Below are 19,451 nucleotides of genomic sequence, written 5' to 3'. Positions count from 1 at the left end.
ATTTCAGAGTATTTGAGAAAAAAAAAACACTTGTATATTAAAAATGCTTAATTTGAATAATCAAAACTTAACTCTAATGTGTTGTTGCTTGGGGTTGTTTCTTCCACTCTGGGCTGAGTTTTTGCTTAAATAGCTATAGCTTTTTCTGTGTTTTAGCTAGCAGGATGATTTATGAGAGTATGATTTGACATTTTGAAAGAATTATACACTCTGGGCAAATTTACTATACCATTTTATTATGTTCAGGATTAAAACATCCACTATAAACTTAACAGCTGTAAAAAAAAAAAAAAAAAAAAGCATACATTTGTTAATCAACCTCAGTCCTGATTCAAAACTACTAAATATGATTTTAACTCTTTAATTGACAAATTCACAAAAGATTCACTGATTTGGTAAAAAAATAAAAACACACAAACACACAAATCTGTGGACTAGATTTTTAAAACTTTTATCAAAGTCTTGGACCTGTGAAACAACATTGCCTTTGATGGGTTGTTTTTGACCAATTTACAATTGTTTCTCCATAATTTATTGTTGGTAGCTGTTTTTGCACTTTTGACTTTCATTATAATCACGTTTTTGATTGCAAAGCCATGACACTATATAGTTATGCATTTATATTTATTATCTAATAACTATCAGTCATATCTTGGATCTTTTTTTAATAGTTGGAAGTAGTATTTCCTCTTAAGCCTTCAAAACTGTTGATCATCAATTGGCGCTATTAACCCTTCAGATAGGTGTGATAAAAAATCCAGTCCACAATCACTTTTTGCATTATTTTGTGTATTTTGTCACCAAATTAGTGACATAATTTGTGAACTTGGCTATTAAGAAGTCTAAATCCTGTAATTAAAAAAAAAAAAAATTTAGTAGTTTTGATCAGGACTGAGGTTGATTTATATTATATTTATATTAATATTAATCAGTTTGTTAAAATTTGACGCATTAAAATAATTTTGTTAGTAAGATTCATAGCTAGTACAGTACTCATACAGTACTGTTTTTGCTTTAGGTGTGGCCATTTACAAGTGTCTTAACATGTCTGAATTATTTATGAGCATGCTGGCATGCACTTATCCAATTCACTCTTGTGCATCTCCAGTGTTTCGCTCGTCGTAGGATGTTAAAGATGCACTTGATTAGTCACTCTTTTTTATTAACTTTCCTTCAGCTTAATTAGTCACTTATTTATCAGGGGTCACCACAGCGGAATGAACTGCCAACTTATAATAGCTCATCTACTTACTTAATGCTCTTAAGAGGAAGTGACCTGAACGTCTGACTGAAATCCTTACACATGTCATGACTGCACACTTCTGCACTCAGTTTCACTTGGCATCAAAAATCTAAATCTAAAAACAGAAGCAGTGTGGCAGAAGACCACGCTGCCCATATTAAGCCAACCACACCACTGATTTCTCTGTGTACAAGCAGTCAGGAGCCTTGACAGAACCATTGTCTGGTTAATGTTGTAAATGATAAATATTTAAGCAGAAAGCCATACTGTTTGCCACCCACAGATTCCAGTTCAGCTACTGGACAGATGCAGATTCTTCTTAGTGTCAGCCTAGTAATTCATTGTAAGCGTTGGGAGACTGTTTATAGTTCTACACTAATGCCCTAGATTTGAGATGAGGAAAATAACTTGGGGGAGAAAGCACATGCAGGAATATTCTCCTTTTTAAATTAAATTTTAAGAGTTCACACTTAGCGAAGCATGTTTGGCATGCTGTCCTGGGAGAGAGCCCTGAGCTAATGAGAACCTCGAGCCCAGGTCTCCCTCCCGTTCGTAGGGCAAGATTTGGCCTTGCCATGCCGCACATATGACGCACATTTGGGCGGTGGGAGGAAACAAAACCTGGGAACCCGGGGGAAACCCATTTGGACACGGGGCTCTTCCAGACAAAGATAATTGTGGAATGAAGACTGTGGTTATTTATAGTGACTTAGAAATCATCTGATTGGAGGATCATGATTAGCTAATGCGGGACCGGCTGTGGTAAATCATACGCATGTGATCCTCTCGAAATTAGTTTAAAAATAAACTTCACTTCTTAAAGATATTTGCTAAAAATCTGATCAATATTAAACTGAATAATAATAGGGTGTCACAGTGGCGCAGTGGGTAGCACGATCATCTCACAGCAAGAAGGTTGCTGGTTCAAGCCTCAACTGGGTCATTTGACATTTCCTGTGTGGAGTTTGCATGTTCTCTCCGTGTTCATGTGGGTTTCCTAAGGGTGCTCCGGTTTCCCCTACAAGTCAAAGGCATCCACTATACAGGTGAATTGGGTAAGCTAAATTGTCCATAGTGTATGTGTGTGTGAATGAGTGTGGATGGATGTTTCCCAGTGTTGGGTTGCAGCTGGAAGGGCATCTGCTGCATAAATGATATGCTGGATAAGTTGGCGGTTCATTCCGCTATCGCAACCCCAGATTAATAAAGGGACTAAGCTGAAGAAAAACAAATAAATAATACTTTGTTTACTGTTGATTGCTAGAGATTGTTGCCAATTGTCTAGAGATTAAAATATTTAATTATTAAAACATCCAGTCGTTTATGCATTTTAGTCATGAAGTAGAAGTCAAAGTTTTGACATAATTATCCCTCTTATCATAATTAGAACTTAAAACCTTGACTTTTGTCAACTTCTTCTTTTGTCATGATTTTCACTTTTTAAATCTGTCATAATTTTGACTTTATTATGGTATCGTTTGCTTATTGTATCATTTTTGGCTTTCAAAGACTTATTTTGGTTTATTAGCCAGCAACTTGCTCTCTGCAACTTTTACATGGTCACCCACTGAAGCTAAGCAGGGCTGTGCCCGGTTAGTACCTGAATGGGAGACCACATGGTAAAGCTAGGCTGCTGCTGGACGTGGTGTTAGTAAGACTGTGTGGGTCCTAATGCCCCAGTAAATTGACATGGACTCTATACTGCTCAGTAAGCGGCATCTTTCGAATGAGATGTTAAACCGAGGTCCTGACTCTCTGTGGTCATTAAAAATCCTAGGATGTCCTTTGAAAAAGGGTAGGGGTTTAAGCATCCTGGCCAAATTTGGATGCTGGGGCCTCGGTTCCATTATGGCCTCCTAACCATCCCCATATCATAATTGGCTTGGTCACTCTGTCTCCTTTTCACCAATCAGCTGGTGTGTGGTGTGCAATCTGGTGCAATACGGCTGCTATTGTGTCATCCAGGTGGATAAGGAGATTCCCCCCAAAAAATGTGTAAAGTTCTTCGAGTGTCCAGAAAAGTGCTGTATAAGGAATTTTTTTCTTTTTTAAACATATTTCAGGATTCTGACTTGATTTTATCATAATTTTTTGAATCTCAGTTTTGACAATTTGTCATAATTATGACTTGGATCGTTATTTTAACACCAGAATTATACATCACAATTTACACTTTTGTCAAAATTTGAATTAAAAGTGATGCTTTGAGGAAGGTAAAGGAAACTCAGACGGCGATACAGAATATTAAAATTTTTATTCAATATCTGCTCCACGTCTCATCTCATATTACGAGATTGTTTAGCACAAATAACAAGACAACAAAGTAATTTAACAATGCAGAATTTATGATTGACAATGAAAAAAAAAAAATAAAACAAACAAAAAAACAACAACATGCATTTACAGTCATCATATCATAAGCCAACACTCTGTTTGCTTCTCAGATTAATCATTTGGCAGTGTAACGCAAAGCTTAATTAACAGCTGAACAATCTGGATTTTTCCAATTAAATTAACAACCCATTTCTTATTTAGTACTTAAAAACCTTTCATGACCCAACACTGGACTTTTCAATGGCCTCAAAAAAATCTAATGAAATTACACACTAATAAAATTGATGTGTTTTGGCCACATATCAGTACATGTTGCACATTCAAAGGTCTGATTCCTCTGTCAGAACACAAAACCAATCAATTAATTCGGCTGCTATTTGAGTGTATAAGAAAATAGTGTTTCTATCCTGCAGGTTTACCAGCGTGCAGGTCACTGAAGTGCAGTGCGTTGTACAAGTGTGTGGCTGGGCATCATATTAAAGTGCTTCTGATAGTCCTTCCAGTCATAAACGGTGTACAGTCACCGATTGTACATTCACCCTACAGGCTCATCCTTCAGTCAGATACCATCACTTTCTATTTAGTTCTTGCTCCAGAAAGTTTCAAACACTAGGGCTTTTTTTTTGTTTAGAGAGAGATTTGAAGATCTTCCCTTTTTCTAGCGGAAGCACACTTTGAATGGACAAACTTTTGAAAGAAGAAGCCCTAAAATACCTTCCTTAACTAAACATAGGGGTTATTCGGACCGTGTTGTACAGTGTTAAATAAATAATACATGTTATTTACTGTACAGATCACCGTATCTACACACTCTTATATCATTAGTTTCATATGTAAACATTCAGTTTTTGTGAATGAATTGTCACTGAACACAAACGTTCTGTAATAATAGGATGCTTTCTGAACCTTATCTATGGTTCTTTTATTATTGTTTTTCAGTCATGCACTTGGGTAACCCTAAAGGGATAGTTCACGCAAAAATTTAATTCTGTCATTTATTCACCTTCCACTTGGTTCAAACCTGTCTGACCTTTATTTTTTCTTTTATCTTACACAGAAAGACATTTTGAAGATTGATGAAAACCAGCAGACATCATTTTTTCCTATTTAATTACTGATGTTCAACATTCATAATAATTTGGAGCCACTTGAGGGTGAGTAAATGACAAAGTGATTTTTTTGAGTGAGCTATGTATTTACTGTTAAAACTTTTGGGGTATTCATTTAACCATTCAAATGAAAAGCATTCTCGCATCCATCTGCACCTCTTAGATTTATTTTAACATGCCAACTTTAACTGCATACAGACTACAATCACAAACTCCAATTCCATTGCAGATATCTTATTAGAAAGCAAAAACACATCCTGTGTGAATAACACGGAAATTTAAACAACGCCTCATCAAACAAACACTAGATCCCAAACAAATTTCCCCCCCAAATCTCTTGTTTTTCTTCATTTCTCAGTTTAGTACAGGAACAGATGATAATTAAGGAAAAGAAAATCTCCAGATAATAATAACTGAACACAATTATGCAATTAAAACACTAGGATGCATGTGCTCAGGATCTGATTTAAAGGACTAATGTGAAAAGCAAAACCGATCTCCCACATAGCTTCTCTAAAACTGTACTGCCTCTTGTAATGATTTAAGACCCCAAGCAACACTTTCAGACAGAAAACATTGTGGGTTTAACACATTATACAAATGTTTAAAGCATGTACATTGTTGGTTTGGATGTGCAAATGAGTATATTACATGTTGAGATGTATGTATATGTGTGTGTGTGTATGTGTGGAAGAAAGGCACTATAACTGAGGCTGTATAGGTTTCAGCTTTCAGGAAGGTACAAATCTAAAAAAGATATTGTATTTGGACGACACTTTATTATTATTATTTCCCTAAAATAAACCTGTGAAATATTTAGAAAAGCTCCGGAATTATTAAAGTTGTTACAAAAAGATGTTTTAAAAAGAAAAATCTATTTTTCTACAAGTGTTCCAGTTTATTCAATACAGATTTGGCAGGTAAAAGTACTTTAAAATGACATTTTTCTACCAGACCAAAGACCGAAGGCCTGGCCATTTCAAGAGCAGCAAAATTGAATCCAGTTGTTAAACGCTCTGCTCTACATATACATACCTGATAGGGACATTGAAATGCTTGGAATACTACAAAATGATTGATGTATATGCGTCACAGTGCTCAACCAGTTTTGCAGAGCTTGAAGGGAAGAGTAGCTCCTCTTTTAGAGTCTCAGGGCTCCAGGGGTCACGACTCTCTCGAATCCAGCTTACTGTACTTCACTCTGGTGCTTGTCAGAGTTCGCAACAAGAATGGCAGCTGGTAGTTTCGAGGCACGATGCCACGCACGTTAGTCTCAAAGTATTGAAATGGGCCGAACCACCACACACGAGAGAACATGTTTCCAGAGGATTTCTCCTTTAGAGCCTAGAGGACAGCAGAGGAGAGTTTAGAAATTAGATATATGTAAAGCACTTAGATCAAAAGTAAATGTTACTCAAAAAAAAAAAAAATAATGTGATGTACATAAAAAAAATGTAAATATCTTCAAAAGCTTTAATTTTTAAAAACTAAATTTTAGGCCTTAAAAAGTCTTAAATTCACTGAATTATTGTCTTGAATCATTTTAAACACGTCCTAATATTCATTTGTTCATGTAAAGCTTCCCAACCGATTGAACATATATCCAATAACCACAATTCATCTCAATAAAAATTTTATCAAAACTCTATTTATGATTAATGCTATAACAGTTTGTTGTTTAAGTTTTTATTTTTAAAGAGTTTACTAAGTTAGTATGTACACAATTAGGGTCTGCTTGTTTTGACACGTTAATTTAAATATGTGGCTAAGAAATAAGAATTAGTTTTTTGAGGGGAAAGTAAAAAGAATTCTACTGGGCCATCAAAAACATTTTTTGCATTAAGCCCTATATACGTCTAAAATTGTATTCTTGATTGTCTAAAAAAGGCTTAAATTTGACTTGGTGAAACCTGCAGAAACCCTGTAAAAACATGTAGTATGTTTCAGAACTCTAAATTTCCAATAACAGAGTTTAAAATAAAGTCTAAGCACCCAAAATGACTCAGATTGTGTACTATATTGACATAATTGTGTGATAATAGAGAAAAATTTGAGCTCACTTCTACATTACGGCCTTGAAAATGTTGTACAGTAAGTGAAAACAAAAATGCATGACCCCTTTAAATAACAATCAAAACAATCCATGGTAACACTTTACAATGTTTTTTCTTCATAATGTCTTGATAAATGTGTTTTATATTATATATTTAGAATATTTTGAATCATAATTTTATCTATTACTGGTCCTGTGTGCAATGGTTTGGCAAGTCTATATGCAAACAGTAACAAAATTAAAATTTTCAATGGAAACTGTCTGAAGAAATTAGTTTGTGATTGTTAATTATGCTTTATTATAATTCACTGACCACAATGAAAAGATATAAAGTATAATATTAATGCATTTGCAAAGCATTTATTTTTTTAAAAGGAAAACTTTTCATTTTGTTTTGGTGGTAGTGTAAAAATAAATATTTTTATTGTTTCAAGAATAGAAAAAGAAAAGACAATTAGCTTCTAAATAAATTTTAGAATTTTAGAATAAAATGTTAAATATATGTTTAAATATTTAATATAAATTCAAATAATATAATAAATAATATTTACTCATTCATTCATTCATTTTCTTGTCGGCTTAGTCCCTTTATTAATCCGGGGTCGCCACACCGGAATGAACCGCCAACTTATCCAGCAAGTTTTTACACAGCGGATGCCCTTCCAGCCGCAACCCATCTCTGGGAAACATCCACACACACATTTACACACACTCTCATACACTACGGACAATTTAGCCAACCCAATTCACCTGTACCACATGTTTTTGGACTGTGGGGGAAACCGAAGCACCCGGAGGAAACCCACGCGAAGGCAGGGAGAACATGCAAACTCCACACAGAAACGTCAACTGAGCCAAGGTTCGAACCAGTGACCCAGCGACCTTTTTGCTGTGAGGCGAACGTGCTACCCACTGCGCCACTGCCTCGCCCTAATAAATTATATATATATATATATATATATATATATATATATATATATATATATATATTATATAATATATTATATATATATAATAAGATGTTATGCATTAAATAAAACAAATTTTAGACTGTAGTGAAAACTGATGAGTCTTTATAAAAATAGAGCAAACTGTGTAAATAAAAAAGGCATACAAATACTAATTACCACTTAAAATGAATGTTAGAAAAATGATAGAACCTGTAATTAATTAAGTTTAGTAACTAAATTATTTAGTGATCGTTGTAGCATGTAAAAAGCATTACAATTATGACCTATATAAATGTATGTCATTAACTGGTGCATCAAATTTAAGACACTTATGTGATTAATAATGAATGAATCATTAAGCACAGATTCGAAAAGAAATAATCAATTTAAAACTCCACATGTACCTGCTGATTGGCCATTGTGTGGTACCACCAGAAGAGCCGTGTGGTCATGAAGTAGGCCACTACCACATCAATCGTGTAATGATCATGAGCCAACAAAATACAAAAGATCCCGACCGCACTCAGACACCAACAGATCGAGTGATACCACCAAAACCGCCGTGGAGAGTCTGTCACACAATAACCAAATACATAAATAAATAAAATCAATCTGTATTCATTTAAAGTGCAAAAGTGCTCATGTTTTATGCATGCTAGATGTGTTTTCTCCTTGATGTCCACCAGATGGCAATATTAGCAAGCTCACAACAGCATTTACAGGCTCCAAAACACATTCGGTCTGCTTAAGTCAGGGGTGTCCACACTCGGTCCTGGAGGTCCAGAGTCCTGGAGAGTTTAGCTCCAACCCTAATCAAACACACCTGAACAAGCTAATCAAGCTCTCACGAGGTATACTAGAAACTTCCAGGCAGGTGTGTTAAAGCAAGTTGGAGCTAAAGTCAGCAGGACACCGGCCCTCCATATTTGGTGCCAGTTTGAAACCTTCAAACTCAGAGTTAGTAGTGCCAGTCTAATACTAATTCAATATTCACAAAAACAGAAAACGCACAGCGAAATCATCATAATTTTCATGTTTCAGCATCTTCTAAACTGGTAACTCCAGTACTGAAACCTGCATTTAGAAGTGGAAAAATAATATGCAAGTACATATTGTCATTACAAAATGCATTTACGTAATTCTTATTACAAAAAAAAATCTGTTGTTACCAATGTCCTGTTACACAACTGTACTTATACATATTCTTCAGCTGTTGTTACACCAGTATTACGCATGTAGATACTATGCAACTATGTGTACATGTGCTGTGGTTACATGCTACTTGCACATCTAGTTATTGTGTACCAAGTTCAGAGATATAAGAGAAATGGGGTTAGTTCCAGCAAAAATGAAAACTCTGTTACATTTACTCACCCTGTATCATTAAAATCCTGTCTTCAGAATACAAATTAAGATATTTAAGATGAAATCCAGGAGCGATCTCATACTGCATAGACAAGATGTATAAAGAGCAAAAAGAAACCATAACATTGACAAAACGGTCCGTGTGACTTCTGTGGAATCATATTAAGTTCCAAGAATACTTTTGTGCGGCAAAAGTAAAAGGTTTAAATAAATAAATATGAAATTTGTTTGCGTTTGTCTTTCTCTTCCATGACAGGTTAGGGTGCATGTTTACTATAAGCGATGTGACGTATTGCCATTATAATCAGCAGTGCTACACATATTTGCCATAATACCATTTAGAAGTGGTCTAAATGGTGACACTGGTGACCATCAAGTCATTTTTACAGATTTTTTAGCACATTACACATTTTTGGAGCATTGCATAGTTACAGTTTAAGCACTGAAGTCACATGGAATGCTTTGAAATGCTTTTGGTTTCTTTTTTGGACATCTTGTGAGTGTCACTGTCTATGAAGGAGGAGAGAAAATATCTTAAGTTGTGTTCTGAAGATTAATGAAGGTCTCAGGGGATTAAAACAACAACAGAAATTTCATGTCTGCCCGAACGAACTCTTAAATATAATATGGGACCCAATATTCTATTGATTTATAAAAGCTGAACGATAAATGATACTCTTGACTTTTGAGGCATAGATATACACTCACCGGCCACTTTATTAGGTATGCCTGTCTAACTACACGTTGATGCAAATTTTTAATCAGCCAATTACATGGCAGCAACTCAATGCATTTAGGCATGTAGACATGGTCAAGACGATCTGCTGCAGTTCAAACAGAGCATCAGAATTCAGGATCAACATCAGGATATTGTCTTGGCACATTTTGGGCCTATTAGTACCTAGCTAAGCATTGTTGCCGACCATGTCCATCCCTTTATGACCCCAGTGTATTCATCTTCTGATGGCTACCTCCAGCAGGATAACGCGCCATGTCATTAAGCACGAATCATCTCAGATTGGTTTCTTGAACATGACTATGATTTCAATGTACTAAAATGGCCTCCACAGTGACCTGATCTCAATCCAATAGAGCATCTTTGGGATGTGGTGGAACAGGGGATTCGCATCATGGATGTGCAGCCGACAAATCTGCAGCAACTGCAAGATGCTATCATGTCAATATGGAGCAAAAACTCTGAGGAATATTTCCAGTACCTTGTTGACTCTATGCCATGAAGGATTACAGCAGTTCTAGAGGCAAAAGGGGGTCCAACCTGGCACTAGAAAGGTGTACCTAATAAAGTGGCCAGTGAGTGTATCTGTACATTACGATCAGGGCCGGATTAACCAATGGGCCTTATGGGCACAGGCCCAGTGGCCCGTGCGCACTAGGGGCCCCTGCGAGGGGGGAGAAAAAAAGACAATTTCGGAGTGTCTTTTTAGGCTAATTGCAAATAGCGCATCCAGTTGGACTAAGCTATTCAGGGTTTACGCCTATCGATGCCTGATTGATAGAGACAAGATGAGTAAAGAGCAGTGTGATAATACAGCCGCAGTGGCGCACCTTGTAAGGCACACAGCACCAACTTTTGACGCGATTACACATAACATCGGTTCGAATCCACCATCAGTTGAACTCGTGCTACTTTTTTTTCTCCCCATTACATATCAGATTGGAAATATATTTATTTTTAACAGGAAAGAAACATTTTTTTAAAAATAATGCAAATGTGATATAAAGTCACAAGTGTCTCGTGGGTATTTAATAATGTTTAGCCTTATTATACGCGCCTGCCGCGCCTCCCTCTCTTCAAAAACTATATTGCTCAGACAACTGTATTTCCTCTGAGCAAAAAAATCGCGATCACATATTAATATTATTATATTTAAATTGCCTTTCTTTCTTTAACTAAACAGAATGCTGTAATTGGTCAAGCGCGGAAACGTCAGTTTTGTAATAACCCGCACTAAACTGAGCGGACTTTATCTGTCATAGATCAAAAATGAGTGGACAAGTGGATTTAGCAAACGCGAGAGAAAGAGGAGAGGAGGCATCTTTATTGAGGCATTTTCCATACACACCTTCTTTAAACAGACCCGTGATCAGGAAAATGAGGGTACAGAAGAAGACGTTAACTTTAAAAGATGAGAAGCTAGCATTAACCAGGCGGAGGAGGCTAACGGCAGCGCAGCGCGGACTGGATTCATCGTGTGAGAGACAGACAGAAAGGGAGAGAGAGAGGGAGAGAGAGAGAAAGGCCCAGAAGAGAGAGAGGGGAGAGAAGAGGTATAGTGTCTGTGATTTCGGATACTTTTAGGTTTATAATCAAGTTTTCATCACGAGAAGAGTAGAGAAAATACAGGGAGAGGAGAGAGAGAGTAAATCAGTGTTTGTATTATGAAAGACTCAGATTCATAGAACTCAGATTCATAGAACTGGATTGGAGAAGCATTGTGCGTTATATGCCATGGCAATAATATGCTTTATAAGTTTGTAAAAGCAATACACTAAAATACCCTTAAAAAAAAAAAAAAAAAAAAAAAAAAAAAATATATATATATATATATATATATATATATATATATATATATATATATATATATATATATATGTAGTTTTATTAGTATTTCTATTTAATGCTTTGAAAAATAATTTAAATCTTTGCAGACTATAAATACATATGTACTATATATCATTTATTTAAATATGTGGGCAACAAATTATAGATTAATTTTATTTAAAAATTATTATATTATTCTTATTTTTTAAATTCAACTATTGGGGTGCGGCCAGGTAGGGGGCCCTACAATACAATGTGCCCAGGGGCCCCTGAGTTCTTAATCCGGGCCTGATTACGATCGTCATTTTTAATAATATTACAGCATAGTGTCAGCGTATATTAGTATCATTTATAGTTCTGTTTATCAGTTTGGACTAAGAAACTGTGACGTCAGACATAACAAGCGCACAGTACATTCTGATAAGTTTATGCATGCACGTGTACTTACACTCTTTAATAAAGAGGTATGTTAGTGTCAGCATCACTGTGTGTCCGCTGTAAAGATAATCTCCACATAAAGCGTGAGAGCCAGTGATAGAGAGGCCGCCACCTGCCATCAATTTCATCACCCGTCGTGACTGAGCCTCCCAGTCACCAAATAGCTAGAACACAAACACATGTATAAGCATATATTAGCACAAAAACCTCTATAGATAACCAACATTTCCTTTAATTATGAGCCAGATTTACTGAATAGGACAAATTAGCACAAGATGGCAATCTTATAAAAGTGCTGTTGTGAGTGGAAAGTTGTGCGAATGAGCGCGGACACATCAGCTAATTTCTAAAAGCCTGCATTGACCGGCATTAGGGTTTAGTTTCAGGTTTATTGTCCGTCAACACTTACCTTAGGGGAGCACTTGAAGTGCATGCCTGGCACAGGAAGCGTTGTAACATACATAGTCACACATCTGTACAAATATAAAGTTCCCACAATGAAAAAGAAGCGGCGGCCGATTATTGACCTGCAAACAGAGAGAAATCAGGTTCAGAGCCAGAGGACTATCATAGGATAAGTCACATGCTTTAAGAGTCTCAGTGCTGAAGAAAACAGTCTAGACTCTTTAGCAGTCACAACAGGAGTTCAATTAAGTTGTGATTTGACTTTTCGGAAGATGCTGCCAATAAATCAGCTGAATAAACACAAATGAGCTCTGATTAGTGAATAATACAGTATTTTCATACTTTATGAAGGATGTAGGTGACTTTAATCAGTACAACCATGTGCTGACCAATTCACATACTTATACTACGCCCTAAAAGTATGATTTTTTTATTTTTGTAAAGCAAAAATATATACTTTTGTGTGTGTAAAAGAAAAGTATGCAAGCTTTGGGACATACTGCTTCCTCATTAACAGATCATCCACATTTCTTTCATATTTAATTACCTGCATTATTGAAGCAGCAGCAGCAGGGATAATCTGCCAATTACGGGTGTCAAAACTAGTTTTTTCGGTGCACCGTGATGCAGATGGGGACAATTCGATATCCGTTCAGTAATAGATCATAACTGGTTATTACGTACTGACGTCATTTATCTCTTATATGCAATGTCGCAGTAGAATACTTTGGCGAAGTAGGCGAGTAAATAAAACTCTCCTACTACTTAAAAGATAGATCATTATGCACAATTCATCTGCTTGTGAGTTTGCTGGAAAGTCTTTCATTGACACTTTTACTACTAGGGAGAAATGCTGTAAAAATCCATCTCTGCCTCTCTCTCTCTCACTTTGAACATTTGACCCGCTGGCCTGTTTTTGGGGTAACTTTTCCCTTTACTCTTGGCTGTTAAAGTGATACTTGTGGATCGAGACACAAGCGTGCCTGAGGTGCGAGTTTTCTCCACTTTGTCTATTATGGATGAACTGTGATAACCGAGTATTATGCGCATATAGACTGTAACCGTGGCTGTTCTTCTCGGGTCATTCATCGGTGAACAGCTCTTTCATTTTTAAAGCCAATCGCAGCCCTTTCTGTTGAGTGGGTGAGGACAATGACCAATCATAGGGGTATAAGACCTCGCTTGACAGTGATCAAAAAGCAAGCGGGATAATATTTACATTTGTTTATTTGCTATAAATGCTCATGTTGTCTTCTGTGCATGTATTGGAGTTTTGTTTGAAACATTCAAAAGAGTTTTTTCTTTGAGGTAGGCTACAGTTCATATATCTTACTGCTTGTATTAAAGGACAAAATTGTATTACAAATAAAATTGAAATATAGATATATTTATAGTTTTTAATAAATAAAAAAAATATTGTGTTGTGAAGAAAAAAATGTAATTATGTATGGAAAGCAACGTCAATTCACCGAGATATCGAATTGAATCGAATCGATGACATGATAAATATAACCAGACCGTACCGTGAGACCAGAGTAGGTTCACACCCCAACTGCCAATCATGAGTCTTTCATTCAGAGAAATCTCCTCAGGTCTTTGGGTGATTATGCATTCAGCCTTTAATGTCAACTCCAAACATATCATGATATAAGTTGACATTGTTGTTGCAGATGAAATAAAACACTGAAACATGGTTTAAATATGTCATTCAAACAACTTTACCGAAGCCTCCCAACTTGGTGACTCCTGTCTCGAGTGTCCGCCATGTTTGTAGTTTGTTTATACTTTTCACCCACGTTTGTAGTTCTAATCAATTTCACCTTCAACGAGCAATAAATTGTGCACAATATCAGCAGTTAGGTATGGACACTTCTACACTTCGAGTTTTTGCTGGAAATAGTAAAACATCGTGGTACCTTTTGTATACAGTTTCCAACATACTATGGTTTGGAACATACTAAATCTATTTTTGAATACTATTTAGGATGGATAGTTTGCGAATTGGGACGCAGCAACAGTGATTTTTTATTTATTTATTTTTTTTACCTGAAACCGTGCTTCTGATGTATATAATGCAAGTAAATGGCTATGGTGCTTTGTCAGTCAAAGAAACATAAGCAGATAAAACTAAATGAGTACTTCTGCCCCCTGACAATGAGTTATTGACAATCAAAAGATGTTTCTAGCATGGTTACCACATTAATAGTCTGAATTAGCATGTGGGTGGCACATTTCCTGAATCGGCACATAGCTACCATGGTTGCCATGCAGAAAGTTTGAGCAGTTTGCTAACATGCATGTTGTTAGCATGATAAATGAAGGTCTCAAACTGTGTAGATGTACAACAGTTTTGACACTCAATGAACATCTATATCTTTTACAAAGATCTGACCATACAATTTAAAAAAAATAAGTCTTATCAGTTAGAAAAGAAGAAAAAGCATATCGAGTCAGGACATCCTGAACCTCTGACCACAGTTTAGTGGCTGTAGCTTGAAAACTTTAGAAGGAGATTTGGTTTTAAATTTTGTCTCAGATGAAAGCAAACTAGCTGAAATCGGACTTCAGTATGTTCACTTTTGTCAAGCTAGCATTAATAATTTCTAATAAATTTATACAAAAAAGGACTGTCCCAGAAATTAAAATAAGCTTTGAAAACGAAACCTGCTGGCCTCCACTGTAAAAAAAAGTTACCTTGCAGTGAAAAAAATTAAGAATTGAGAAACACCATTTATGTAACTGACCTGTGTTTAAGCAGAAGCCACTGAGTAAACCACAGTCCCACAAGCAGCATGCCATTGATCTCGCAGATGGAGAAGGCCCACTCCACATGATCAAACAGATCAAAGAATTTATCCGGCAGAGGCGGCGTCTCCTCCTTGGGTGGAACACGTTCATGCACCACTGAGATCATAACTGTAGTCATGAGGAAGCAGCACAGAGCGTACAGGAAAGCCACACCTGTTTTGAACCACTCGGTGGGAAACGGCGTTCGCTCCTGCTCAGACAGCGACGGGATCAAGATGCGAACCGGTTCTGAGAGCAAGCCGTTTTTTGGAGCGCCGTTGACAGTTTTGCCATTGCTAATACTACCATTGGCGAGGATGACACCAACATGACCGTTGGCCTGGTAACTGTTTTTGTGATTGTTGCCCTTGTGTGCCTTCATGTGACTAGTGAAACGCAAAGTCTCTATTCGCTCCAAAAGTTGTCGCCCACTGTCTCCGGTCACCAGGGACAGAGGCAAAGTGTTAAAGTCCTGCTCAGAGAGTTGCAGGAGGGCAGGACCATCCTTTTCCCGCAAGGCTTCAGTGTATTCCTGCATGCCTTCTTCACTCAGCCAGTCTGAGACATCACTGGCCGTCCACAGCCTCACCTCCTTCATGTTTAAATGAGAGAGAGAGTTGATGGGCCGTTTCAGGAGGTTGAGCCCACACTCAGCAGTCTGGTGCTCCGACAACAGTCATATCGTCTCTGGGACATTGGAGAAGAGTGTATGGGAGGTCCACTTTTCACCCCCTCCTCATCTCATTTTAAACTCAATAACTCCGGCAGATTGTTTTTTGTCTTGAGGATGATGAATCCCAAAGGACAAATGTATGAACCTGAAAAATAAAAGCACGTTTAAGTTAACTAACAGATAGTGATTTGTGTGCATACACGAGCAGGCAACCTTTTCCACAGTTGCCCTATGACAGTAAAGCAGGTCGCACACCAGACCGCGAAAAAAAAAAAAAAAAACTCTGCGGGAGAAAAAAAATGGGTGGAAGAAAAAAAAAAAAACAGAGTAATAAGAAAATATATATATTTTTAAAAGTTTTTGCGTTCTCTCAAAGATGTTTTGCAAGGGAATGCAAAGAGGATCAGCTTCTGTACAAGCCATTTAAAGTGACACCTGTTATCTGTTATCTCTGTTTCTGAGGCTTCACTGTAAGAATGCACAGATCTATAATGAAAGCATTCGATTACTTTAGTAACTTTTGGTGCTCATTTAAGAGAAAATTAGTTGTGTTCAAAATAAAACATGCAGGACGGACATATTTACATATTATTGGGTGTATTTGTCAGTTTAAACACACATGCGAATCCCAATGTGTCCTGCACTGTAGTTCCTCTTTAAATGGTGTGTACAGAAGCTGATCTGAGATCAGTTTATCATAGGAGCGCGTCCGTCAGTCAGCGCTTATACATGCATTCACCAATTCAGAGGTTGCATATGAAGGGCGATGATTGACGCACAGCTTTATTGGAAAGAAAGTGAATGCAGACATTTTAATATTAATTTCAACGTGCTTTCAAGATGAAAAATGTGGGAGAAATATTTAATGAGAAGATGATGGCAGGATGGAATGGTAAAATACAGGAAAATCCCGGCAAAATAGGGAGGGTTGACTTGTATGAACAGAAAGTGTTTAAGAAAAAACTGTTTTGCGAGACAATGCAAAACATCTTTGCAAGATAATGCAAAAATATACATAGTTGAAGTCAGAATTATTAGCCCTCCAGTTTATTTTTCCCCCAATTGCTGTTTAACAGAGAGAATATTTTTTTCAACACATTTCTAAACATAATAGTTTTAATAACTCATTTTATAACTGATTTATTTTATCTTTGCCATGATGACAGTATATAATGTTTTACTAGATATTTTTCAAGACACTTTTATACAGCTTAAAGTGACATTTAAAGGCTTAACTAGGTTAATTAGGTTAACTAGGCAGGTTAGGGTAATTAGGCAAGTTATTTTATAACGATGGTTTGTTCTGTAGACTATTGAAAATAAATTGCCTAAAGGGACTAATAATTTTGTCCATAAAATGGTGTTTAAAAAATTCAAAACTGCTTTTATTCTGCTTTCTCCAGAAGAAAAAATATTATCAGACATACTGTGAAAATTTCCTTGCTCAGTTAAACATAATTTGCGAAATATTTAAAAAAAGAAAAAAAGGAGGACTAATAATTCTGTCTTCAACTGTATTCCTATAACCTTTTTTTTTCTCCAGCCAATTTTTTTTCCACCGTCACATCCCTTCTGTGTCTCTATACAAATTCCCTGACTTTGACTGGTTTTATATATACACATACAGTATATATTCTTCTCAAAATAAAGTGAAAAAGCAGTACAAATTTTTAACATTTATAATAATCAGAAATATTTTATTTTGCGGTAATCAGAAAGAATAGCAAACTGTATATTAGACCAATCATTAAAGGTTTATGATTAATACAATGATTAGTTCATAGTCTTTGTCATATTTTCACTTTTAAAATTACAAACAGTCATAATTTTACAACTTTCATATGATTTAGTTTTTATTTTTAAAGCTTGGTAGTTACATTTCTTGGAAGTTAGATTTAATTTCAGAGCTGTTCAGTTAAGTTAATGGGTGGGGAACATGGGAAATAAATGGCAAAAAAATAGAAATATGAAAATAATGTCCCGTACCAAGAAGGGGAGCAATATTTCTCATCTTTTCATAAAATCACAAACCCATAAATTGTAGCTAATCATTCAGCTGTACAAATACTGTCAATAATTTCAGTTGTGACATTGTATATGAACACAGCAAAAACAGAGAGACATTATACTCGTTACGTAACAATTACCAGACACACACACCCAAAATTTTCATAAATGCGGATTATGACTTGTGCTGCCAAGCTGTAACTTGTATGTGTAATTGTGCATACAGCGAGCGAGAGAGAGAGAGAGAGAGAGAGAGAGAGAGAGAGAGAGAGAGAGAGAGAGAGAGAGAGAGAGAGAGAGAGAGAGAGAGAGAGAGAGAGAGAGAGAGAGAGAGAGGGAGAGAGAGAGAGAGAGAGAGAGAGAGAGAGAGAGAGAGAGAGAGAGAGAGAGAGAGAGAGAGAGAGATTAAAAGTCTCTGACTCAACGCTATGTCTGGAAGACCTTTGGTTATTAAATCAGCTTAGAAGGGAAATACACTCACACATGCACAACACAAAACCAGTCAGCATTAAGAAAGAACAACAACAACAACACGAAGTAAATAGCAACTTGGAAACGATCCCAAACATCCACAGGACATTTGTCAGATGACCAGCCAACCATTAGCTTTCTTCCTTTTAGCAGATAGAAATCTCTTAGCGCTGCTCTTAGTGAATTGACCTGTGGGTAAGAAGCAAAGCTGATTTAGTTTTCAATTTTACACAGCATGTTCTCTCTTTTTATCCTCAAATGTCGCTTTAGTTTCCTTTTTAAGGTTTGGCAGACCTTAACCCATAATGATGTCACTAAACCAGTTTCCACTTTATAACAGCCTTATTCAAGCAATCATGTTTGGTAAACATATATGTGAGGGACATAAACAACAATGTTGAAACACTTCCTTCAATGAAATATCGGCTTGCATTTATGCAAGTGTAAAAGTTCTCCTTATTTGAAATGTTAAACAGCTAGAGGTCAAGTTGCAGGCCATGACCACTGAATTCTGTAGGCTGTTTTCTAAAGAGTTATATAAACTGTTATATAAACACTCTTTAGATCAGGACACACAACTCCTCCTGCTTTACTGAGTCGTCATGCAGTAAATCAGCCAATAATTGTTTTAGTAATTAGTTTTGCCTCTCTACTTGATACTACTAATAGTCCTAATAAAACAATGGACTTCGGTTAAAAACAATTAATTATTAACAGTGAGTTCATAATCAGCAGGTAATCATTTATGCATCATTAACAGCATTGACCAGTTTTCCCAGTGAGTAATCAATGGTAAACAGTGTACTGTGATATTTAAAATGAATGAAGGTTAGATTTTCTTTTTTAAAGCAATAGCAACATTAAAATTGACTTGAGAAGATTTTAAGATAAACGTTATTAAACACTGCTGCCAATGCCATGTATACAAACCACACTCAAAGTCCTTCCCCCTTACAAAACATCCTAAGTAAGTGACATCCAAAGCAACCATGATTAGAAAATGACAGTATTATATACAGGAAGAAACCAAGCGGATGTTGGCTAGCTCATGGG

At 36.3% G+C, this 19,451-nt stretch overlaps 1 protein-coding gene across 4 annotated transcripts in view; it reads right to left on the bottom strand.

Moving 5' to 3' along the window:
- Nucleotides 1-3,478: 3,478 nt before the first annotated feature.
- sgms1a (sphingomyelin synthase 1a) overlaps nucleotides 3,479-19,451 on the bottom strand; it is a 37,145-nt gene continuing 21,172 nt past the window's right edge. For 2 of the 4 annotated variants that reach the window (XM_073927206.1, XM_073927205.1), the window contains 6 exons: nucleotides 18,409-18,587; nucleotides 15,205-16,065; nucleotides 12,465-12,582; nucleotides 12,066-12,219; nucleotides 8,094-8,260; nucleotides 3,479-6,030 (listed from right to left, as the gene is read on the bottom strand). In XM_073927206.1, coding sequence (XP_073783307.1) covers nucleotides 5,851-6,030; nucleotides 8,094-8,260; nucleotides 12,066-12,219; nucleotides 12,465-12,582; nucleotides 15,205-15,845 — 1,260 coding nt within the window. In that variant the 5' untranslated portion in view covers nucleotides 15,846-16,065; nucleotides 18,409-18,587 and the 3' untranslated portion in view covers nucleotides 3,479-5,850. 4 annotated transcript variants of the gene reach the window in all.

The sequence above is a fragment of the Danio rerio genome, chromosome 17 (genome assembly GCF_049306965.1).
Source record: "Danio rerio strain Tuebingen ecotype United States chromosome 17, GRCz12tu, whole genome shotgun sequence".
Taxonomy (NCBI): Eukaryota; Metazoa; Chordata; class Actinopteri; order Cypriniformes; family Danionidae; genus Danio; species Danio rerio.
This window is presented reverse-complemented; position numbering and strand designations above follow the sequence as displayed.